This window comes from Acartia tonsa, chromosome 13 (assembly GCF_053477335.1).
Source record: "Acartia tonsa isolate MP-2025a chromosome 13, ASM5347733v1, whole genome shotgun sequence".
Lineage (NCBI taxonomy): Eukaryota > Metazoa > Arthropoda > Copepoda > Calanoida > Acartiidae > Acartia > Acartia tonsa.
The window spans coordinates 20408802-20436215 of NC_137272.1; the positions used below are offsets into that span (position 1 = coordinate 20408802).

Consider the following 27414-nt stretch of genomic DNA (forward strand, 5'->3'; position numbering starts at 1 on the left):
TGCTCAGATTTTAACATTATTTTCATGTGGAAACACTCTCCGCATTTTAAACTGATTTTTTTCTAACTTAACTGAACTTTTAAGGCATAATTCTTTGAAAATTACTTAAAATATAAAAAAAGGTAAACGAAAATACATTTTGAAAAATTAAATTCGCGATCACTTTAATGGGCAGATCACCAAAAGCTCCACCTCATGAATACTGTGTAGGATGTATAGTTATACTGACCCTCTATTGTACAAGGTAACTTTTCTTGTGGTCTAACCTCACCATGTGATAAACAGGCTAAAATTCACATGATTAAATTTAAGAATCACAATGAAATAATTATCCTCCGGATCATTCATTAATTTTACTACACTTAAAAGATTTATCAATACCCACCTGTAAATCTTACAGGTGAGTTGTAGTTGAGGTGAAATACTTATGTGTGTCTAAAGATTTGGTGTTTTTCTTGTGTGAAATTTATATTACATACAAATTAAAATAAACAAACACTTTAAAAAAAAGCCCTCATTTGCAAGTAGTTTTCTTTCTATATTCGAAGCAGAACATTTATCCCGGGTCAAATTGAAAGGATAATTTTTCCTATCCTAATTTATAATTTTTGTTTTTAAGCAAAAATTTCCTTTGAAAGGAAATAAATTCAATTAGATTTGAATTTAATGGAAGCTTTTTTTCAGTCTTGACTGAAAGATGAAGAACAAAACAAGCGTAATTTCAATGTTTAATACAGTAATCAGGTTTTTGGTTAGCGTTTTTGGAACTCCCACTAACAGCCAGCTTGACTCAAAATTATGTTCAATAACTTGTAGAAGGTCTGTGAAGTAGTTGGTAGTAATATTGGTGATGACAGGACAGTCCAGATAAAAATGCTGTTCAGTTTCTCTGGGTGCGGGTAGATTCCTGTCCAGTCTACAAAGTGTACATTCTGGAGATACTGGCCTAAAATTAGCAATATTAGCATTAAAATAGTTATATTTGTTTATAGATTTAAACAAGATATCTCGTATGTTTATTGGACAAATTCCATACTTTTTGCCATTTATGCTCTCTCTCTAAGTCAAATTCTCTGATTTTCGCCCAGTTATACCTATTGAAATAAGACTTACACTTTTCAATCCTCTGATCATCATTTGACAAGAAGTAACGAAAATGTTTTGACTTTACTTTTGGTTTTAAAAATAGGGAACTAATTTTAGTTTGGGGTTTTGAAAGTTTACACCTATATATAGCAATATTGTGCTGAACAAATCCCCTAAGTCTCAAATATTCCATGTAATTGAAATTAACCTTTGATTTGATGTTAAAGTTTCTATAATCTAGACATACATTATCAGTATTTAAAAGGTCTCCAAAACAAATTAATATCATTTTCATACCGTAACCATGTTGTTTCTGTAAAAATAGCCCTGCTTACAATTTGTTTCTCATTATTACAATAATAACTATTTTTAAAAATTGTCATGTCTTTTATATTGTCATGGTTTAGCCAAAATGAATTTGAAAATATTGTATATAATTCAATAATTCTAGATAAAATGGGATTAATATTCTTATCTAATTGTTCATTAAAATAAAATGGATCATTTGCTTGACATCTAGTATTTTTTAATTCTAAAGACCAAGTATCGACTATAGATAAAGATTTTTTATACATTAAAATATCTAAAGATTGTAAAAAATCTGTGACTTTGGGTATTCCTAAACCTCCATTTTCAACACTTGAAAAGATTTTAGATTTTGCAATTGGTCTACTTTGACATAAGAAAGAAATAATAGGAGTTTCTATTTGCAAAATTATTTCTTCAGATGGAAAGACAACTGCCCCTACATAATTCAATAAAGGTAACATGAATCCCTTAGTGTAGTAAGATAGAAAAGTGCCCAAAAATTTCTGATTTTTGACATTTTAGTGACAATTTTGTTCCAGTTATTTTGCATATTAGAGAGTTTTGAATCAAAATGTAATCCTAAAATATCAAATTCATCAACCAAATCAATACCAATTATATCCAACTCCAGAAAAAAATTGTTTGATGGCTTCCTACCTTTAATACAAATTTTAGTTTTGTTTACATTTGTTTTAAGTTAGAAAGTGGGTAAGAATTTGAAAAATAGTTTTTAAAGCAATGGCAGTTGGAGTAAATGCAACATTACAATCATCGGCAAATGCTGATTCAGGGTCTGGCTGTGTATCTGTGTTGGTCAATTTAAAAGGTATAGCTCTTGGTATTACAATTTCATTGTTAATTGATATAGTAAGTATTAAAGGGGTTAGGGCAATTTTAAATATGTTAGGACTTGGCCTATCACCTTGCATATAACCAACTTTCATAGGAAATTTAGGTGTTCCAGTATCAGTAAGAATGTGGGCAAATCTATCAATCATGCATGTTAATAGTTATTTCTCGTATCGTATTATAAACGGCTTTCCGCGGATATAGAATGTACAATTATAAGCTAAAATTATAAGACGAGACGAAGCTAAAGTTTTAGAAATTAGTTCATAAATTTGAATCAAATTTTCCTGAATAGTGTATTTAGAAGAATAGACTTTTTGAGATCTGATATTTATTCTGTCAATTACTTTTTTTAACCTATTGTCGATAACCCCAGAGAAAATTTTGTACACAGTAGACAAACAAAAAATTGTCCTCCAAGATTTAATTTTTGTTAGGTCAGAATTTTTCTTGGTTATAAGTCTAATTTTACCATATCTTAGCATGCCTCTTAACTGTTTTTTATTAATCATTTCTTTAAAGCCTCTCAGTAAAGGTAAGCTTAAAATGTCCCAAAACTTAACCAACATTCTATAGGGAATACCATCTGGTCCTACACTAGAATTTAAATTAGCTGAATTAAGTGACTCTTTTAATTCATTAATAGAAATGTCTGCCTCCAGTTTTTCTCTGTCTGGGTTATTTAATTTATGTTCTAATATTTTTGGGTGATTTACATTATTGCCCAAAAAACCAAAGAGAGAAGAATTGGAAATAAAGGCTGTGCCAAATTTATTTTTAAAGTGATTTGTTAAAAACTCATTCCTTTCATTATCACATGTAAAAGATTCACCTAAGTCATTCCTAATTTGTGAGATAGAGTCAGCTTTTTTTAATCATGAATATTAGTACCGATTTCTTCCCTCCAATTTTCGTTCTCAATCAAACACAGAAAAGTCCATTGTCCTATCTCAAATATATAGATTACATAACAAAATAGCATTTTACACTACCATAGTCCGTTCTAGAGATATTAAATATCATATTATTACAATTAAGTTTTAGCTTATTAAAACCTTGTATTATTCTGTTATAATATATTGATACAATAACTGTAGGAACCGACTTGCATTGGTTAACCCTCGGGGTTAAGAAATAGTAGATATTGCAAAATAGTGCCTTAATAAAAACTTTGGTAAAGTAATATTTATCCTGTTAAGCGTTTTTATTATTGTTATATCAACAGAATAATTGTTATATTATATTGTATAATTATATAAATAAGTATGAATTCACATATAGAGATGGGACAATGGGCTGTTCATTACACTAGTCTCCAAAGTTTTACTACAACGTTTTCTTATTCGTTGACTTAACAACTTAAGGGATTTTAATAAATTTTGATTGGTTGATTCATTAAGTTGAGTATTAAACATTTCAACAACTAATTTTAGTCTACGGAATGGGTAATTTTGTGTCTTTTCATTGGAGATGTTCATCAATTTATTCCCGGATGTATTCATATAATCATTAAATCATGGTAAACTCGATAATATGTCAGCCATAACCACTTTTGTTTATCGGTAATAATAATATTCTATAGTCTGGACTGTTATTACAGACCGCCTATTACATAAATCATTTGGTTAGTAACTTAATTGGTAGATTACTTGAAAATGACATAAATGATATGTCGACAATTACACATTGTATTTCAACTATATGTCTCTAAGACCAACTGGGTAAGTAGAAGGGATCAAAAAGGGGAAGGTAAAAGGTGAAAAGTAATAATTTTATGCAATAAGTATGATACAGTTTTTTTTAAACAAAAGCATTAAAAAAATGTTGTCACTGAGCTTTGTAAGCTCCTTACTACTTTACTTATGGAAACTAACTTAAACTAGATTAAACTAACAATATGATTACATTTTATTTTTTCAATAAAAGGGGGGGGGGACTGGAGTTAATCATTGATATTGATTCTATAACTTTTTATGGGGCAAATGTGTCTTTACTTTTATTATAATGGAAACAACAAGCCAAGTCAAGAATTTATTGTTTTATAATAAAGTTTTCATAATATTACATGTTATATCCTTATGATAAAGTAACAGTATATATGTTTGTCTGTACCGAGGGATCTCGCTAACTGATAAACTTATATGGTTCTCCTTGACAGGCTATCTTTACATAGGTCTTTGGAAGGTTTAAAACTATTTGAGGGATGGTACTACTAATCTCCCATGAGAAATCGCCCCTAGAAAAAATACCCACCCCCCCCCCCAAAAAAAAAAAAAATAAGCCAATAGTATTAAATAACTTGACAACAAATTATCTAAATTTATTCATCTGTCTATTCTTGTCTCTATCTATCTTTTTATCCATCGATTTAATTATCTATCTACCTAACAATTTTGTTTATAAAGAGGAAGTCAAAAGTTTTTAACAAACAGATTTGAAATGAAGAAAAATACAGGAATTGTATGTATAGGACTTTGACCCGTAAATTAATCTACAATCCACTCTTCCACAATTGATTACAGGGAAGAACAAGAAAACGTCTAAAATCATATAGCAATGGCGCTTTCAGTATTCAAAAAGACAAATTATCATTTTAGATTTTAAATTATTTTGTAGTAAAAATTCATAAAGTGTAATTTTTATTTCTAAAATAATAAAAACGCTAAAGAAAAGGACTGGTCTAACTTATAGTACTATTTGATGTAGAAATCCCTATTCAAAATTTTAAATCAGTGCCCCAATTATCAAGCTAATCGTTACGGACAGACAGTCCTATCCATTTATCCCTCAGAAAAACAAGGATTACTGCATTAATTTTCAGGGATGGAATACCCGAAGAAAAATATAGCATTGACTCTACAAGATCCTTATTGATTAACTGGTTTTAATTATTGATTTCTTGTGACAGCGCTTCCACTATTCACGGGCTTTGAAGAGGTAGAGAGGGGCAGAAAACAGTCTAAAACCACACAAGACCTAAATGTAAAACTAAAATATGAAAATAGATTAGCCCTGGAGCAATCTGAAGCTTTATTAAAATGTGAAGAACTAAATCGGTTCAGTGGTTAACGAGATTTTATTTGGCAAACAATCAGGTAAAGAGGAGACATTTGGCTGTTTATTACACTAGTCACCAAAGTTTTCCTGTTAGATTACTAACAACTTTGGGGACTTGAATTAATTTTAATTGGTTGATTCATTTAGTTAAGTGTCCAAATGTGTTCAACCAATAATCCTATTATATAAAGTAATAAGCTTTTTTTTGTCTGTTGTTGTTGTTGTTGTAGCCACGACCCAGCTCTCATCCATTTTCGTCTTCATCTTGATTTTCATCAAGGAGTCCAAGAAATCTGGCTACTTCTACCGGTTTCAGCCATAAGTCTCTGGTGGTCAGGTTAGTTGGGTTTTGAGTGCAGTTGAAGAGATGGTCAGTATTGTGATTAGGTTGGTTACATTTTGGACAAAAGTCAAGAGTAGGATCCTCCCGAATTCTGGCCATGTAGCTATTCAGGTCATTACTGAAGCCAGACCTGTAGCGGGCTAATAGTGTTCTGGCTCTTGTCTGTAGCGAAGGATCTCACTAACTGCTAAACCGATATGGTTCTCCTTTACAGGGAATCTTTGTATGAGTCCTGGGACGGTTTAGGATACTTTATTTTTTATAAAAAAAAGCCTGGGTATGGTTTTAAGCAACTTTTCTGCCCTTCCATATAACTTCAAATATATAGCCCCTAGATGCTAGGGGCCTAGCAGCTAGTTGTAATATACAGAAGGGGTAATTTTGTTTATTATCATTGAATGTGTACATCAATTTTTCAGCCATTGTATTATCCCTTTATATCCCTGGCAGAAAAATAGGTTTATCAATTTTTTGTTGCTACACTTTCAATAGTTAAATTCATCCTTGTTTGGAATTTAAAAAAAACTTATTCTCATTTCTAATAAAAGTTAATAAGCATTAAATTTTAATAAATTTAGCAGAAAAACTAAAAAAAAGTTCCCAAAGAAAATAAATGTTGAAGAATTTCTGCGAACAATTTAGTTGGTTTCTTAGTATTACAATATAAGACTCTATAAAGAGGGCTAAACTTTACAAAGATATATGGATTGATGGATAGCAGATATATTTATGAATGGATATATAAGTAGATAGACAGACATATAATCAATGAGAATATAATGAGATAAATCAGATATAAATTTTTCAAAAATTAAGTTAATAATATAACAATAACATTTAAATAATTTTATCAAATTCACTTTGGAAATATTTTAATTAGAATGGACAAATGAACTACAAAGTAATGTTCTTATATTTGCTTCCAGCCTGTACCAACAACAAAATTAATTCGAGAAAAAAATCATGAACCCTGTGATTTTCAGCTGTCGTTTGAGAGGGGGGGGGGAATACTATGAATTGACGACCTTTTTATCCCCCCCCCTTCCCAATATTATTTTAGATTTATTTGTTTGCTGGCTATACCTTATTCCTGAGTTGCTAAAATTTCTTGGGTGTTTTACTGGAATTATCATGAAAAGTTTGAAATCGATTGGATTATTTTAACATACTAAAAATAACGTAACCTAAATGTGAAAAGCTTCTTTTTTAAACAGGAAAATTATGATATGTTATGTTTATGTGCGTTTATTTAAATTTAAAAGATAGAAAAACAAAACATTACTTAGAGACATAGAACAGTATACTACAAATAAGTTTGTCCATAAATGGTGCAGTTATAAAAAAGTCAACATTTTTTATCAAATTGCAAAGTAATTGATATTATAATTTGTAAAAATCTAACTTTATATATTATTAGCGGCTACGCCCCTATAGGAAGGGTCGTGGGGGGGGGGGGGGGGGGTCAGTCACCCTGCGACTTTTGGGGGGGAGGTTATTATTTTTTTCTAGGAATGATTTATTCATCCGGGAGGGTGGTTGTACCCTTCCCTGAAATAGTCTTAAACCCTTACTGTACCAATGAAAAGCTTCACTGCAAAGGAGAAAAATATCAGTTCAACGGGTAGTTAGAACCTTCGCTACATACACACAAATATCCTATTACGTTTAAAAAAGATTTTTGTTAAAATATTAACTTTTGATACTTTTAAATTTTTTATAGTAACAAGTGGCCAAAAGTAGGACACCACACATCCATGGCATTATTCCTACCCAATTGTTGATGTAACGCGCCTGATATAGCAGCATTTTACTCTATTTTAAAGAATATCTATAACTGTTCCAGCAATACCTTTTATGTTTTGAATTTAATATTTACTGAAAAAGAAAATGAAACTAGGGAGAGAAAAATAAAACATGAAAAATAATTTTAAATTCTTTTACTTTCTATCTCTCTTACTTTCTCTCTCTCTCTCTCTCTATCTCTCTCAATGGCTATCTCTCTCACTTTCTCTCTCTCTCCCTCTCTCTCTTTTGTCTCTCTCTCTCTCTCTCTCTCTCTCACTTTCTCACACTCTTTTACTTTCTATCTCTCACTATCTATCTCTCTCACTTTGTCTCTCTCTCTCTCTCTCTCTCTCTCTCCCCCTCTCCCTCTAACTCTCCCTCTCTCACACTTTCTCTCTTTTTCTTTCTCTCTCTCTCTGTCTTTTTAAATTTTTTTTTTGGGAGAGGGGGGTGTCCCACGCCTCAAGAAAAAAAGCTTTAAACCACCTAAGGACCAGTAGTTATACTCCCTGAAGAGTAGAATTCGATCGGTTGAGTGGTTACCGAGATCTTAAGGGACTGACAGACATCAAGCTACTTTGTATTATAGATTACGTAATCATCTCTCTATCTATCTCCGACATTTTTTCTCTCTCTCTTTCGATCCTTTAATTTCATAAATATGCGCCTGTCTGTCTATTGATAGAAGTGGGAAAAGGCACTTAAGCTAAATTCTTTCAATCAGTTTATTGTATTTGTTTTATAATTATTACTTTATTTATAACAATTACTACTGTATCGAAGGAGTTCTCCATTTTATGAAAGAATTGTATGGGTTCCATGATGGTTTTAGACTACTATTGTGCTACGTCCCTCCCCCTTCGAACATAGATCCTTTAGATGCTAGAGGTGCAGAAAATAATAAAAAAAAAATCATGCTTATCTTTGACTAGTAGAAAATTTGAGGACAAAAGATTTTTATGCCGGTGTAATATCCCTGTTTTCTGTCTGTAAAAGGAAAATATTTGAAGATATTAAAATTCGCATCTGTCAGATTTCACAGACCTACATTACTACAATATCCATCTATCTACAAAACTTTCTATCTTATTTTATATCTTTCTATCTCTATGCTTTATAAACATACTTATCAGATTTTAAGATTTGCCTTACTACAAAGTCTATCTATCTACCAGCTTTTGATCAGGCTATCCTGTTATCAATCTAACTTTCAAATCAACTAACAAACGACACCAATCCCGTGTTCAAAAACAATTTTATAATTATTCTAACCTAACAAAACATTAACACCTTTTACTTTAGAAAGATCTTTTTTAGACCATTTGAAACTTTGATTGTCTTCAAATTTTGTAAATCTTTGCTTTGCTAGATAATACCATTTACTTCTAAATAATACCTTTACTTAATTCTAAATATTATCATATTTCCCCAATTTTTAAAAGCTCTGTACTGTTATGTAGAAAAATGAATCTATTTTTCTTTCTTAGAATCAATAATTTAGTTTTTAGTTTTACATAACATGTTTTCACAAAATTTTTATGCATTCCAAAATATTTGTCTGTTGTTTGTCTATCTGTCTTTTAGTATGTCTGTCTGTTTGTCTGTCTGTGTTAGTCTGTTTGCATGTATGTTTATATGTCTTTTGTTTGCCTCCTTGCATGTCTGTTTGTCTTTTGGTCTCTCAATCTGTTCATCTATTTGTCTGTCTTTTTGTTTGTGTGTTTGTCTGTCTGTGTGAATGTATGTCCGTGTAGTTGTCTATCTGTTTGTCTGTTTGTCTCCTTTTATATCTATTTGTGTTTTGGTATGTATTTGTTTGTCTTATGTCTGTTTGCTTCTGTATTTTAGCCTTTTTTATTTGACCTTTTTCACTATGTTTTTCTGTAAGTTTTATTAGTCTTTTATTTCTATTACTTGTCTGTTTGTTTGACCGTCTGTTTTATATGAAAATTTACTTTTTGAACTTACATAATTATCTTTATTAGTTTACATGCCCTGTAAAACACGGAGGTATATTATTGGATTTATTTGCTTTATGTTGATATAATAACAACACCATCGTATAACAGGATATGTAGTATATGGCTAACATTTAGCATTTTACTAAAATCCAATATTTGTGAAAAATATGATCTATAGAAAAAGGGATATGATAATTGAAAAGGAATATTTTTACCCCAATGAAAAATAATAATTATCCAACCGGATAATAAAAATTTCTACACACAAATAATTTTAAGGTACATGAGATTAAAGGGAAAGATTATCTTTTCATCCATTTTCCAATCCCTCTCTCCCTGTTAATGTAATATATAAAGTGACCAGTAAAGGTCAAAATACTTTGCTTCTATATTATTTTCAAAAATGTATATTACATAAACTATAAAGGGTAAATTTTGATATCAGAATAAAATATTTTGAAAAATTTGGATTTCTGTCTATGTGAGCTTTTATAAAGGGGGGAGAAAGGAAACTTAGTATTGGTTCTACACAATTATGTTATGATACTTTATTTATCCTATAAGTAGTAATGTTTTTTTTTGTCTGAAGCTAAATATCTATATAAATACTAAACAGAATAGGTTCTTTTTTTAAAGTTAAGCTTCCCATAAGCTTTTATGGTTTTAGGCTATTTCATTTTAAGTTTTAAGTCTTGGGATAGTTTTAAGCTATTTCTTTAACTTATTTCTACCCATTTGAAGAAAAGGGTCCTTAGATGCTAGGGGAATGTCCCCTAGCATGATACAAAGCAGTGAGGTTCTTAATGATTACCCTCCAAAATCTAGCTAACCACTGAACCAATTGAGTTCTAATTATAGGGAAGCTTGACATAGCTCTAATTCGCGTTTTAAGCTATTCGAGCGCTTAAAGTCTTGGGTTTGTCACATGGTTTTAAGCGTTTTTCTACCTCTTTACCATTCCATTGGATAAGAGCTCTTCAAGATGCAATGGGCGAAACACTTTCTTTTATACTTTAACATAGTTATAAACTATACAAGAATTAAAAAGTGTTTCAAAGAATTTTTAGTTTATGTAATTAATTTGAATTAAATGCCTAAAACTGTGAATTAGAGTATTAAAATCAGGGATACAAGGATAGGATAATGGAATATAAAATCATCCTCCCTCAATAAACTACTTCTGTGATTTTGTAAGTAGTCTTTAAAGATTTTAGGAATGAGAGAGAAGGGTTTGTAGATTAATTTAGTCTTCATTATCCTCTCCCTTCCTGTTTAATGTGCATTACTCTGTAACTTTCTGAAATATAGGGATAGCTAGTAATACTTACTAAAAACAAAATAGTATATCTTTACAAACAAAGAGACAAATAAACAGACAAACAAACAATACAGAAAGACAGATAAACAAACATGAATACAGATAATTATTTAAGTACAGACAACAACTATTCAATCATATAGAAAGACTAATATACAGAAAATAAACAAAAAACGAAGATTGACAATTTAACAGACATATTAACAGACAAATCTACAAAAAAAAAACATACCTAGAAAAAAACAGACAAACAGACAGACAAACAGATAGACAAACAGAAAGTCAAATAGATAGACAGACAGATATACATAAAACTCAGCTGTTAACGAACAGCTCACTAAGAAAGCCAAAGGGACATGAAATAAAGAATGGTTCAGAGAATAAAATTGAGAGAAAAACTAATTAATCCTCCAAATTGTCTCATTCCTTTATCCCTGGTGTCTCCTAACTTTTGTTATTCTTTCCAACTATTTTAATCCTTTGCATTCCCCAGCACATATGTTGTCATTTTCAAGCAAAAAATACATTTTTTTGTAACAAAGTTGATCATTTTTAAAATGGAAAATAAATCGAAGGTTAGTTAATGAATTTTTATCCGTCGAGCAACTCTATAGATATACGTTTCGTGCATGTTTCTATTCTATCGCAAGCAGTACTCAAATCATAGAGGACAAATTCAAAGGGGTCGGAGTAAGTTTAAAGAGTACAAGCGAAAATAACAGCTAAAATACTGCTTCTAAAAGTTTAACTAATATTTAGTTTTAATGATTTTTCAAAACTAATTTGAAAACTCAAAAAAAACATAGTTACCTATACTTGTACAAAATTAAAACTAAATTGCGCGTCATAGTTAATTAAAGCTTATTAAAACCCATTTGGACATTTAATACACATTTAACTAATTTAAAATGAATGTTATAGATTTTCGAGAGAAAAAATATTTTTCCCCTCTCCCCTTTTCCAATACTAAACTTGCAATAGGGTATATGGATGTTTCTTTATCTAAGCAAAAATAAAACAAACTTTCTCTAGGGGCAAAGGTTGTAGTCCTTTTAGTTTTTAATGTTTCAGCTTTATTTAATTGAAATTAAGTATCTATCTTATTATAGAGAGTGTATTTCCACCCTTTGATGTATGCCTTGGATGCCTCAGGGTTATTTATATCGCTATCTTTTTTTTTCTATCCAGAATGTATGTCCACCCTTGCTGTATGCTGTAGATGTATATTTAAAGATATTTTGCTATCTTATTTTCTATCCAGAATGTATATCCACCCTTGCTGTATGCACTGGATGCCTCAGGGATATTTCTTTCTCTCTTGCTATCTTATTTTCTTTACAGAATGTATGTACACTATTGCTGTAGTTGCCATATGCATATTTAAAGATGCTTTGCTATCTTGTTTTATATCCAGAGTGTATGTCCTCCTTTTTGCTGTATGCCAGGAGTATTTCTATCTATCTTGCTATCTTTTTTTCTATCCAGAATGTATGTCCACCCATGCTGTATGCCCTGGATGCCTCCGGGGTATTTCTGTATCAAAATATTTTCTCAACAGTTTTATAATTACATTACAAAATTTCACAAAATTTTATGAAATTTTGCAACAAATTCTAGTTTAGTTCAGTTGAGCTCTAATAACCCAGCTTACCTAACTTTAGCTTAGATCAATGTACAACCACTCTTTCCCCTTACATTTAACAATCTTTAACAAGTAAAAACATTTTGTAATAAATGATTTATTGTCCATTGACCTATACCTGGACAAGGATGGGGGGCAGGTAACACAGGGGGCTAAGAAAATGGATGATAAATTGACATACAAACCTAATAACAATAAACAAAATCAATCCTTCTAAAAATTACAAATATTAGTTAAAAAAATTTGAATACTACTTATTAAGAATTAAGCAATGAAAAAATAATGGAAGTACACAAAATTTTTGTGTTTACAAATAAGTTAACATTAAAAGTCCGATGTCCTCTTTCCCTATGGTTGGTTGGGGGGGGGGGGGGAGGGGGGGGGGGGTGAAAGGTTCAAAAGCAAATTTACAAATTTTCTATCCAACATTGGACTAAGTCAGTATAGAATGCAACCGACGATTTTGTTTAAGAATAGATAGCTTGCTTTATATGTAAATAGTTAGACTATTTAGAGCCAAGTTGATTTATAAATAAAATATAACCAATGAAAATGTTATTATAGTGGTTTATTTACACAACCTTTAAAATAGTTATTATTAAAAATACATCTGTCATTTAATTGATACAAAACAATATTTTATGGAAGGAACCATAACAAGGATAGTTATGTGCATAAATAGCAGAACTATAACAATCTTAAAACTCGCCTTAAAACCTCAGATATAAAGAAGTTGCGCTATGGTAAAATCCCTGTAAATGCTGTTGATTGTGGGTTGGTATAAAGCGTAAGAATAAACATAGGAATAATTTTAAATTGAACATCAAATAGTTAATCATATGATTTTATTTACTTACTACCATTTAATAGCAAGCTTTGATTTTCATAGTTTAAGCAAACATTTATACCTGTGTTTAATTGGTATGGTGGTTCCTGTAACTGTTAAGCATAATTTAAAAATCATAGATACATCATAATAATTACCAGAAAATTTACATGTCCATTTCAAAAATTGTACAATTTTTTTTTGTAAATAATACAATAATTATATTACTTTCATATGATGTTTTTAAATTCCTAGGATTCGTTCGTTTGTCTTACCAACAAGATTATTGAGCTTTATGTATTTTGTCATCCTAATCTTAAGTTATACAAATAAAAGATTAATTAATGCAGCTTATTTTCAGATGAATAGATAAATAAATATATATAGAAAGAATTTTTTTATATTTAGACACACTAGGTAGATAGTTTAATAATTTTTAGATAGAACATAAGTAGGTAAATGGATAAATAATTAGATGAATAGAAAGATAAAAACCTAATTTTAAAGCAACATGATGTCTATCTGTCTTTTTGTCTGTCTGTCTGTCTGTAACCGCTGGCCCATATGGTTCTCCTTTAGAGTGATTCTTCTTATAGGAAAGGGTTGTAACTATTTTGGGTTACTTTTTCTTTTTTAATTCAAAATCTAAAGGCGTAGCCGCTATTAGTCTAAAAGACCAATAAACCAACCAATTAAGTCGCTTATAAAATAGGAAATCTAAATTTGTCATCAAATGCTTTAATAAAGTTAAGGTGTCTAAAAGTTATGCATTTAAGCTGTGCAAATCTCCATATGTTCTCTTACATATACAGACATTAATGAATAGGAAGCAAAATCCATTTATTCAATATTGGACAATAAGTAAACCTCACTAGATATAAGTTTAGGTTACTAAGGAGCAAGGTTGGTTAAGCTGTGCAAATCTCCATATGTTCTCTTACATATAATTATACAGACATTAATGAATAGGACGCAAAATCCATTTATTCAATAGTTGACAATTAATAAACCTCACTAGATATAAGTTTAGGTTACATAAGGAGCAAGGTTGGTTAAGCCCAGCAAGGAAAAGATCTTTCAGTAGTGCCAAAATTTTATATCAAAATAAGAAAAAAATAATTGTTTTTTCTAATTTCTTCTCATTAAAAAATCTTAAACGTCATCGCTAAAATTATTTTTTCTCCATATTTCTTTTCTATACCTTACTGTTTTAGTATCTTAATATAATTGTTTTTGCTTCGCTACTTAATTCCTAAAATGGTTTATATCTAAACAATTTACCCCATTTTTTCATGTTTATATTTCCGTACTTTAAAATTTTTTTATTCTTTCTCTAATTTGCCCTAAAATAAGCCCAATGGGTTAAGGATATTTGGGTTACGTCTTCCCATTAAACTTTACGCCATAGTTAAAACAATTTTACCTCATTTTCTCATCTATATATTTCTGTAAAAATTTGAATAGTATTTTAGAGATATTCAATGACAATTTCATCATACAGAAGGCATCTAGAAGCCTTTGTGGGCTTTTATTCTTGGTTTAAATGTAATTATTGGATTTAGAAACATAAATTTTCTACAAGTTACATATCTCTTTCATGGGTTATTATTTTATTTATGCAAATAAGGGAGAATATTTAATGTAGGACTACATTCAGGAAGGAATAGGATATTGGGCTGTTTATTTCATAAGTCCCCAAAGTTTTATTAATTACTTTTTCTTATTCATAGGCCTAAAAACTTTGGGTCTTTTATTGGTTAGTTCATTAACTTGAGTGTCCAAACGTTTCAATCACTAATTGTAACTACAAAAGGGTTAATTTGTATTTTATCTCTGGGGATGTACATCAATTTATCGATCATTGTCTTATCCCTTCTAATCCCTGACTACATTACATTACTCCATATCAAAACATACACTCAAATTAAAAATATACATCACACACATATTTTTAATGCACATAGTTTTTTTATACTTTTGTGATAAGAAAAGCTTTTCTAAAATGAAATATATACTTTTTTTTATACTTTTGTGATAAGAAAAGCTTTTCTAAAATGAAATATATACTTTTTTTTATACTTTTGTGAAAAGAAAAGCTTTTCTAAAATGAAATATATACGTACGTCTATACAAAAAAAAACAATACAAAATAAAGTTGTACGTTCATTCAGAATGCATTTTTTGAAAGCTATATTGACTTGATGCAGTGATTCTCAAGACAGTTAGATACAATGATTTTATCTTTCTTTCATTCTACCAACTAATAAAGTATTTATCTATCTATCCATCGTTCTCTCTATCCACCAGGTTATCTAATATTATTCTTTCCATATTTCTTTCTAGGCATAGTAAGAGTTTTGTAGACAATGGATATGATCTATATCTATCTATCCATCTATCTATCTAAAATACTGATATCTATCTATTTATCTAGTTATAATGAGAGCTTTATAGACAATGGGTATGATGATCTATATGCTATCTATCCATCTATCTACCTAACTGATATCTATCTATCTATCTAGGTATAGTGAGAGCTTCATAGACAATGGGTATGATGATCTTGAGACTGTAAAGAAGATGGGAAGAGAGGATCTGACTATGGTTGGAATACATCAGGCATTTTATTAGCAGAAACTTTATTAACATCCTACGTTTGATATCACGTGCATTTATCATTTATAAAACTTTAATTAAAAAAATATGATGATTAGTAAATTGGAACAATTAGGTCAACATAAAGAAACATTTCTACCGTATTATTGGTTAGAACGTATACATATTTTGGTTACGAAATGGCATAGGGAATTTTCTATGATAAAGTCAGCTTTCAGCATATATTCGGAAAATTTTGTATCTAGCATTATTTGAAAGAATTATATGTGACTATAAATTCTTTCATAAGGGAAATTTTTTTTATCATCAGTGGGAATGTTCATCATTTTATTGTGTATTGTCTTATCCCTTAAGATCGATGTAGAAATGTCAAGATCCGCATGAAATTAGTTGATTATAAAAGATCAGGAAGCTAGGTATAAGGGAAAGTATAAAATATTCTTGTTCACCCTAAGAGATGTATGGGGAGAAAGTCATTCAAAAATCATCCACGTGACGTCATAAAAATGAGGGATAATCCATCTCTTTTTAAGGGGTTTTCTTTTCCACTTCTTCTCTCATCTCCCTCATTTTTATGACGTCATGTGTCTTATTTTGGAGTGACTTTCTACCCCTATTTAGAGATCAGTTAATTTTAAAGCCTATAATTACTTGACTTAAAAAAGATTTAGAGGTATAAAAAATGAGCTTATTTGTTCTTGTAAAGATTGTTCGACTAATTGATTTCAATTTTTGCTTCCTATGCTCCTATTTATTCACCTACCTTTGTCTTAAGGTACTGTTTTTTTTTAAATTAAAAAACTTAAGTAGATTACTCATTTAGAAAATTTTATGTACAGATCAATAAATACAATTGATTAAGCGATATAACATATCTTTTAGAATCTTATATGATTGTTTTTTTTGTTATTTAGTGTGTTTAGATTCGTCAATTTGTAAGTTGAAAATGCGTAGAGACTGTGGTAAAACCGTCATACTTTTAGATCTATCAAGTGGTAAAGTAGCTACACTACTATAGTAAGAAAACATATTAGAAAAAATGTGTTAATGCCCATAGTCCAATCCCTGTACTACTACTGGTAAATTTACAAATTTAAAATTCCCCTAACTTGAGCATGTAAAATACATATATTATAAATGAACACTTTTTACATGCAAAGCTATTCTATGATTAGCCACAGTCTGTCCGCGTGTCTGACATCGACCCGACTTGATACTTGTTTCTGGTAGGTTGTAAATAGAAGTAGAGAGGTACAGGAAAAAGCCTAAAACCACCCTAGCCTAAAATCTAAAAAAAAAATAGCCAAAAATCATCCCAAGATCTATTTGAAGCTTCCCTAAAATAGAGAACTTAATTGGTTCAGTAATTTTCGATTTCTCAATTATACCTTACTTAATTTATATTATAGAATTATTATACTTACAAATGTACATTATAACGTTAGTTTAATCATTTTCCAGACCTTATGTATATTTTTAGTCTGTTATTGTTTAGGGATCTAAAGGGATAAGACAATTGCAAATTAATTGATAGGCATCCCCAATGTCGATACACAAAATTACCCTTATGTAGATCACAATTAGTAGTTGAAACGTTAGGACACTCATTTAGTTGAACCAATTAATCAAAATTAGATAAAAGTCCCCAAAGTTGTCAAGCAAACGAATAAGAAAACGCTATTATAAAACTTTGGGTACTAGTGAAATATACAACCCAATGTCCCTTTCCTTCCTGGTTATTGTTGCTCTACACAGTGGATATGATTATTCTTGTTTTTTTTTCTCTTTAAATTGAAATTTTCCACTAGCATTTGCGGAACTAAATAGGGCTCTTTAACGGTGTTTTATTAAACTTGCGAAATTCAACAACAGCATAAATCTAACAAATTGATGATTTTGATAATATATTTTCTCGTATTCATTTGAATCCGGTGGATAGGAACCGGTTCTCATGAATACGAAAAAACTATGTCTAGCATCGTATTATATCCAGTTTTCTACGAATATAGAAATGTACAATCATAAGATTAAAACTAGTTTTTTTAGCCGGTGCCTTCGCACCACGGGGCTAAAAAAACTAGTTTTAATCTTATAATTGTACATTCTATATCCGCGGAAAGCCGTTTATAATACGATACGAGAAATAACTATTCCAGTACGCTTCCAAACCGGATAACATCAGCTGGATTAAAAACTATATTGAAAAAATCATGTATCACATCGTATTTCTACGAATAAAGAAATGAGAATGATAATATTGAGGGAAAAATTTATTTTACTATCCGCAGAAAAATGTCTATAATTTTAAGTAATAGATAACTATTAACAACCCTATTGATTTTTCAAATACTGGATAAAGCAACCATAATAATAATGACTATTTTTGGTGATTCTCTGCATCAATAATCTGTTTTGTTTCTACATTCATATTTTACATATCTTTTTTCCTCTCTCTTTTTACTCTGTTTCTCTTTTTACGCTCATTACTGTAACGAATCATGGTTAACACCCAGGGACAATGGATGACGAATTAGTTTTTCTATTATTTGGTAAATTCTGCATTTGCTTGATTTTAACTAATGGGGCTAGGGGGCAAAGCCCGGGTTAAAGTATGGTTTTGGGCGTCTAAATGAAAACTTTCCCTAACTTTTTTGTTTAAAAATTATACTTTGACATGAAAACAAAAATTAAGTTTTAGAGGAGCTTCAATTCTTAAAAATCCTTGTAGGTCTAATCTAAGTCAAGAATATAATTTGATTACGTTGAAAACATTAATTTTAAGTACATAACACGCTAGAATAAGCCTGTTGATAGTTAAATCTTTAATTGTCATTTCCCTGTGCCTCTGAATTAAAAATCAGATAAGGAGTTTTAATTAACTAGATACGGTCTCTCATTTTTTGGCGGATTCCTAAGCTGATCAGTCATAGTTGTATAACAGTTTGGAAACAAGGCTACCAAGGCTGTTTTCAACTGTCCTACTAATGTTGTTGAATAACAAAGAAACAGCTCCACGTCTGTCGCATAATGAACTTTATAAAAATGTTGAAATGCTTTTATTTTAAAAATATCAAATGTAACTATTATGTTAAATTTGACTTGGTTTGAGGTTTTAAATCCTCCCTCAAATTTTTGCTCTAAAAGTTTACTGGTATCTGTGGTATTTATACTACGTTAAACAGACGGTAAATAGTTAGTTATAGAGTAGCAATACTTCATATATCAATAATCAACACTTTGAATATTCACTTACTGTATTCCAATTATATCTATGTTTAAATTAGATTAGGTTAGGTATATTAAGATAGTTAACAACTGGGTAAAGCTATGATCAATAAATAGATATATAACGAGCTCTAAAACTCGGAGCTCGTTATAATGTCCAGGCCCCACTCTTGGTGACAACCTGGCTAATAAGTCCTATAGTTTTCACTATGTAAGACTTGCAAAACGCAACTGAAGCTTGATCTTCTTTATTCAAACTTCTTGATTATTTTATTTATCATAGCTTTGTATATATGTATATAAATCAAAGATCATTATAATACACATGGAGTCAACTCTACAAATCTGTCATTACGACATATCCAAAGTCTTATAAACACGATCTCTCATCTGTTCTTAAAAACTATGGGTAATTGATTATGAATTATTTTGGTTGGTTGATGTATAGATTCAAAGACTAATAGATAAACAAATAGAAATATTTCTCGATTGATAGATAATTAGATAGATTGATAAATAGAAAGATATATAGATATATAAATAGACAGATCGTTCATTGTGTGAGATCTCCTCCAAGTTTTACCATTATCAAGTTTGAAACACCTTGGCATTTTCCCCTATTTCAATAGTTGACCAACTAAAGGCATGTACATACAGGGATCTAAAGGGATAAGACAATGGCCGATAAATCAATTTACTCCCAAATGATGATACACAACATTAACCCTTCTATAGATTACAAATATTAATTGAATCTTTTGTACACTGTTTCTTAATAACCTAAAGTGACAGTCCCCAACGTTGTTAAGCCAACGAATAAAAAACGTTATTATAAAACTTTGTGAACTAATTATAAATTAGGGATTATAGAGTAGCTTCAATTAAAACACTTATAAAGACGGGGGTAGGGGACAACCTCTCTCACTGGCGATTTATATGTTATGTCCATCTTGATACAACTTTTATTACACCTTAAATTTCAAGTAAAATTTCAACACCAAGCATCCAGGGAAAGTAATATGGTAACTAAAAAACTATTTTAAATTAATACCTGTTGAGAAAAACATTGACATCTAAATAGAGCAAACAAGCTTAAAGCAATTTGTAATGTCTAAAGAATGTGTAAAATTCATATATTTTTTTTTGAGTTAACCTTTTATGTTGGGAAAATAACCTGTATTTAATAATAAAAGGGGGAATCTCTTTATATATTAGAATTATGGAATATTCTAATGCAACGTCATTTGGAATATTTTCGCCTAAAGTTTTAAATTCATCACCTGAAATTTGGCTCGAAAATTCTTTTATCTTGGAGGCTAAGGGCACAGCAAAAATTTCCTGTAAATCCTAGACTTTTAAAGTTGACATGTATTTGAACTGGTTACTGTCGAAATAAAAATCATGAATGGCATTTTATATTGCTGTTCATTTTACACTAAAGCTTTATGTTGATATAATACCAGCACCAAAGAATAGCAGGATCCTCTGTTTGAAAAGTTAGTGGTTGAAATAGGAAAACTTGTAATGCTTGAAAGATTGCAGTATTGGGATAAACTCAAATACTGCTGGATCTATAATTGACACCTTTTATTCTAATTCCTTTACTCTTTCTTTGTTGTAGATTTATGTTTTTAAATAATTGTCTAAGATTAGATCTTTTCTTAATAGGGAATACTATTTGGTGAATACATCTTTTTTTAAATTTTTCTTTTTTTCCTTTTTTAAAACTTTTTACTAAGCAATTATGTGCACAAATTAATTACATTTTAGTATTATAATGACCAAAGATGACTTGTAAAGGGTTATTGATTCAATACAATGACCAAGTATTGGTTTCATATATTTGTTTTAAAGAGCATACTTTTAGCCCCCGCATGGTGTTTTAATTCTGTGGGGCCCCATCCCTGCAGGGAATCACACTCACCATGCTTCCCAATCATAAAAAAAATACATTTTTCCATTAGTTTTCTTTTGGTAAACCAAAAGAAAAGTAAAAATACTCATAAATGTAAAAAAAAATTGGCTTATAACAGTTCAAATCAAATTAAGCAAGAAAAAATTTGAATTTCATATTGTGACTTTTGAGTTTAAAGGAAAAGTTGTATTGCAATATTTCAAAATACAAAGATTTACATTCAAAACTTTTTCCCTTTGGATTCATACATAAAAGTTTAATGAAATGGGTAAATATAGATATTATATACATACATGAATAGTTATAAAACTTTAATACATAAAAGGTGTAACAAATATTTGATAAAAAGCATTTTTATCTTATTTGAAGAAAAAATACAAATACATGAAATCCAATTTTAGATATTTTATATCATATGTGACCCACAAAAGATTTTATAAAAAATGTCTATTTTTGGAAGAAGCAGTTTTACAATATGTACAACTGAAATATATATTTTTAAAACATGATTAACATGGAATCTAGGAAGAAGCTTTTTTGATATAAGCATAACTATATCCATAAGAAATAAAAAGCTGATATGTTATTTACCATTTGCGTACTAATTGTCAAATTTAGGAAGTAGCTAATAAAGTAATACATTTCTGACTTTTACAGCAGACAAAAAAACCACAATTTTCTAATGAAAAAACTTAATAAAATAAAAATAAAATCTAGGAATTATAGTTTCTGAATTAAAATGGTTACCAGGATCATATGGAGTATATGCTGCAAGCTGTCAGAGTCTTACAGGTAAGTCAATGAAGTAAAACAAATATTTTTTTATTTCTTGTTAATTATTTGACTCAAATTTGGGCTCTTTTCAAGATTAAGCATAAAATATTAGGAAGCAGTAGAAAATAAAAATGCTTGTCTTTAGAACTTGCCTATATTGTAGTTTTAATTTGACAATAAAGGGAAATCAGTTTTATTTTTATCAATATGATTTGTTGTAAAATAATAAAGATTCTTTAAAACATTACCAGAAAAAAAAGAACTAAATAAATGTTTATAAATTCTATTATTTTTTATTTTTTTATTTGTTTGTTATTGGTTTCTAATCTCTTCCAAAAAACTAATTATTGTAATAAAAACTTAAAACAGCTATAAACATTTTCAATTCTTATTTAGGAAAGTGGAGCAGCTTGGGTGTATTTACTGCCAACTTCTTGTGGGGAGGATTCTCTACACCTTACAGACCATAGTGACTTCCACAGGTAAGACAATCCTACATCAAACTATACTTTAATTAAAAAATCTAGAGTGCCGGTCCAAGTATTGAAGCATTCTCAGACTGGGGTTGAAAAGATTGTAGTAAAAAAACAGATTATGCATATTTTAAGTATATTGATAGTGCTTCATGCATGTTTCTAGTACGTATCTGTAAAATACGACACCATGGAAACTGTCCCAATTTTGTATAACTTTTGCGGAACATGTTCCAGTTACGTCATATTTTTCTTTCCCGAAAAAGGGAAGTGGGAAAGAAAAAAAAGGGAAGGGGGGAAGAAAAAAGAGATGGGAGAAAAGGGGGTTTTCCCCATCTCTTTTGAAGAGATTTTCTTCCCCCCTTCCCTTTTTGGGGAAAGAAAAATATGACGTAACTGGAACATGTTCCGCAAAAGTTATACAAAATTGGGACAGTTTCCATGGTGTCGTAAAATACTAGTTGAGATACATTTGAGTTTTACTCCCCTTTATTCCAGAAATTAATCATGGGGCATCTCTGACAGTGGATGCAATGAATTACAGCCAAAAAATGATAGCACATGTTTTGAGTACATCTCTACTAAATACTAATTGAGCTTTATTTAAGTTTTACTCCCCTTATACCAGAAATTGATTAGAGGCCATCTCTCTTAGTGAATGCATTGAAATACAGCCAAAGAATATAGTGAATTTTTTGAGTACATCTATACAAAATATTACTTTAGCCATATTTGAGTTTTATTCCAGTTATTCTAGAAATTATTAGAGGAAGCTTCTGACTGTAATATTTTGCATCCAAAAATAGAAAGTAACATATTTTGAGTACGTCCCTACAATATACTAGTTGAGCTAGATTTGAGTTTTACTCCCCGTTATTCCGGAAATTAATTAGAGGGAATCTCTGACTGCGGATGCAATATATTTTAAAGTAGGGTTAAGTAGGCAATTTTAACAGGGATATGAAACACGCAGCAAAACCATTTGCCTCTCATTCTTCCCCGCAAAACTAATCGCTTTATTGTTCGTACTTTTTAAAAGCGAAGCTTTTCTATAATTAGGGTCGGTCCGTCCGTCCGTCCGTACGTCCGTCCGTCCGTACGTCCGTACGTCCGTAACGGATAGCTTTTTTCGTTAATTTAGACATGTTAAAATTGTCCTATCGATTTCAAATTTTGCATGGTGATTCCTTTAGTAGTTAGGTACGATTTAGAAAGCGTAGCAACTCTATAATCATTACCAAAATGTCCGTACGTCCATTTTAAACATGTTGATTTTTTAACTTTTTTAAATAGCTTTTTTCGTTAATTTAGGCATGTTATAATTGTCCTATCGATTTAAAATTTTGCATGGTGATTCCTGTAATAGTTAGGTACGATTTAGAAAGCGTAGCAACTCTATAATCATTACCAAAATGTCCGTACGTCCATTTTAAACATGTTGATTTTTTTACTTTTTTAAATAGCTTTTTTCGTTAATTTAGGCATGTTATAATTGTCCTATCGATTTCAAATTTTGCATGGTGATTCCTGTAATAGTTAGGTACGAGTTAGAAAGCGTAGCAACTCTATAATCATTACCAGAATGTCCGTACGTCCATTTTAAACATGTTGATTTTTTTTACATTTTTAACAACAAATTTGTACGTGACCTAATTATCTGATTGGTCTGATTTTTGGTATACTGATTCCTAGGATAACAAAGTACAATATTAAAAGCGAAGCAACTCTATAATCAAGTCCTAAAAATGTAAGTATGTCCATAATCATTGTCCTGTATCAAGCAGTTTTTCAACAAATTTACTTACAATTTTGCTTTGATTCTTATACATTCGCATTCTGATTATTCAGTTCTGACATTATACAAGTCTTAATGTCCGTTTGTCCTTCCATTTCAGAGCTTCGCTTTTATGGATGTTGTCATCCTTGTTAAATTTCGTTTCTGCATGTCTTGTACTCTAGAATACATAAAACATCAACCTTATAATAGTTATAAACAGCTTTTCGCGGATATAGAATGTACAGTTATAAGATTAAAACCAGTTTTTTAGCCCCGAGGTGCCGAATGCACGGGCTAAAAAAACTGGTTTTAATCTTATGATTGTAAATATTTATATTCGTAGAAAGCTGGATATAATACGATGCTAGACATAGTTTTTTTCGTATTGATGAGAACCGGTTCCTATCCACCGGATTCGAATGAATATGAGAAAACCTTTAATATTGTTGAAATAAATGTATAGTATATATGTATATTGTATAACAAGACAACTACCTGTCCCCCTTTTTCCAATGACCTTTTTCGTCTGCTAGATATTTGCTTTCAGCTTTTTCTACTGACTTGGCTGTGTTAATATTCCCGACGCTATTCGTTGATTTTCAAAGATCCAATTGAAAGTTGGCACAAGGTCCTTGGGAAGGGGAAATATAGTTATTTTTTTAAAATCCAGCAATCTATTCATCTAAACATCTCATCATTTATATTTTGTAGGTACTCTAGCGTGTTACCCGAGGACTATAGTGATGAACATAACACCACGACAACCACAGGAAACTTTCAAGTTTAAGAGTGAAATTGACCTGGTAACCAGGATAATACATCCAGGGAGGGAGGGGACATTGGGTTCTTTATTAGAAAAGTTACCTAAGAATTTGTTTTTATACGTAGGCTTAACAACCGTAGGGACTTCTATCGAATTCTAATTATGTGGTTCATTTAGTTGAGTGTCCAAACGTTTCAACAACTAATGTTAATCTACAGAGGGGGTAATTTTGTGTACATCAATTTGTATTGTCTTATCCCTTAAGATCCCTCTAATAGATCCCTTATTCTTCATTATTTCAAAATAAGACTATAGGCTTAAATCTCATTTATAGTAATTTTAGTTTGTACTAAATGATGGGATGATTACAGGAAAATTAATCCATATGTTGTTTCTTTCTCAATCAATATTGTGTACTCTTATTTTAGAGAAGATTAATTCATCGTCCATTGTCGTATTTATTGTTTCTTATCTATCAATTAGTTAGTATAAAGAGGATTGACATTTGACTATAAGGGGGTTATTCACTCCTTAACTTGGGAAATCTATTGATCACAGGTTCAAGTTCTGGTATTGGGTCTCTACCATCTGATATTTGTGATAACAGCACTGGGACACCAACACCCAGGCTTAATCATAGGTAATATAGGTAGATAATAGATAGATAGATAAATAGATATATGAGCAGATGGATTTTACTATGGACTGATAAAAGGTAGATTGAGGAACCAATTGTTGGTGGATAGTTCATAAATTAAAGGTAAATAATGGAAAAATAGAACGTCAGTTAAATGGATAATTGAATAGATGAACATAAGGATGGATAGGTGGATATATAGATGAATACCTAGATTCAGTGTTTGCATTTTTCCCCTTTGTCCCCATTAGCATTTATTCAAAAATATGCATGCAGGGATTTATCATCTAAAAAATTGTTTAAGTTTAACTTTTCTACAAGTTAAACATTAATGGTTACTATTATCTTTCATTTTTATATTGTTTAGTGTAATATTTTTCCATTCTTTATGATATATTTATATATTTTGCAATTACGTTGTGTATACCCTTGGAATGTAGGAAAAATACAGGGATCTAAAGGGATAAGACAATAGCTGATAAATTGATGTACATCCCCAATGGTGATACACAAAATTAACCCTTCCGTAGATGATAATTAGTGGTAGAATCGTTTGGACACTAAACTTAATGAGTCAACCAATCAAATATTCATTTAAAGTCCCTCAAGTTATCAGGCTAAAACTTTGGGAACTAGTATAATAAACATTCGATTACTCTTGGTAAAATGTCATGTTTTGGACTGTTGAAAAAAATTGTAGGCGAAATATTTTTATTGAAATGAAATATCCCATTCCTAAAAAATATGCATCCGCTGAAAACTTTTTAAATATGATGTGTGTCACAGCTCCCCTTCATACAATTAAGACATTGTTAACGACATAAAAATGTCCTTGATACATTCTACGAAAATGCTTTTTATATTAAATTCTTTCATTTTTTTATTTTCAATTTAATATAAAAAACTGACTAAGCTAAATTATATTTCACTAGGATAAAAAATTAATTGAAATGATTGCTAAAATCAAAATATATCTTCATGTCTTAGAATAGTGTATTTACATTGAAAAATATTATAGGAAATCCTTATATAAAACGGACAGAAAGGAGCTAGAAAAATAGCTTACAGCCATCCCAAATGCCCAAAAACATCACGGGTTATGTGAATCTTACCTAAAATATTGAACCCAAATAGTTTAGTAGTTCTTGAAATCTTAAGCTTATGACAAAAAAATATTACTTATTTATATAATAATAGTTAATATATAATATATGATTAGATAATATTTAATACAACCATTATTCTAATAATTTCATATTTTTTTGTCTTTATTGTTTATAGGAGTTTAGTGATGAATATATTTACATATACATACATGTATATATATTTTTGTGTTTAACCTTTTTTCCTTTACACGTTTTAAATATATACATAAAACTGGTTTTAAAATTTATTATCATAATTTTTTAGTTAAAATTTTTTCTCATTCAGATACTGTGAAGGGGCTTAAAATTAATTATATCTGTCTGTCTGTAATGCTGTTACAGAAATTGTGATGTCATTCGGGATACTTTGGCCAAACGTTTTTAGGTTTATTCCTTTTGTCATGTAAAAAATTTCAAAAATTTGGAAGGAATATAATTTTTCCATATCACTGTTCCTGAATTATAACAAAGGGAAATGTTAACATTTAATTTTGTTGCATTTAACATCAGGAATCTAACTGGATAAGACAATAACCGATAAATTGATGTACATCCCCAATGTTGATACACAAAATTACCCCTTCATTAGATTAAAATTTTGGGTTGAACTTTATTAACCAACCATTCAAAATACTTTTGGGACTAGTGTATTAAACAACCCATTGTCCCCTCTCTCTCATAACATTTAACATATAAACCAGAGAGTGGAAGGATAATGAAATAATTGTTCAATCACCCAGCCTAACCTCCTTATATCCCCCACTGGGCACGAAATTAGATTTTTGATCTATGCAAAGCATTATATTTTTGTCCATTGTTCTATTCCTACACCAAGGAGTATAATTTACTTAGTTAAATCCCTGTATCCTTCATGTCATGGAAAATATTGATTTATAATTCATTGTTCTATCCT

At 30.1% G+C, this 27414-nt stretch overlaps 1 protein-coding gene across 1 annotated transcript in view; it reads left to right on the forward strand.

Annotated features, from left to right (window-relative positions):
• Positions 1 to 27414, forward strand: part of LOC145335368 (uncharacterized) — a 54188-nt gene that overhangs the window by 11259 nt on the left and 15515 nt on the right. Inside the window, exons 3-7 of the mRNA XM_080181111.1 lie at positions 15702 to 15795; positions 21683 to 21724; positions 22103 to 22188; positions 24668 to 24721; positions 25273 to 25359. Of these exons, the coding sequence (XP_080037237.1) occupies positions 15702 to 15795; positions 21683 to 21724; positions 22103 to 22188; positions 24668 to 24721; positions 25273 to 25359 (363 nt within the window). The remainder of the gene's footprint in view (positions 1 to 15701; positions 15796 to 21682; positions 21725 to 22102; positions 22189 to 24667; positions 24722 to 25272; positions 25360 to 27414) is intronic.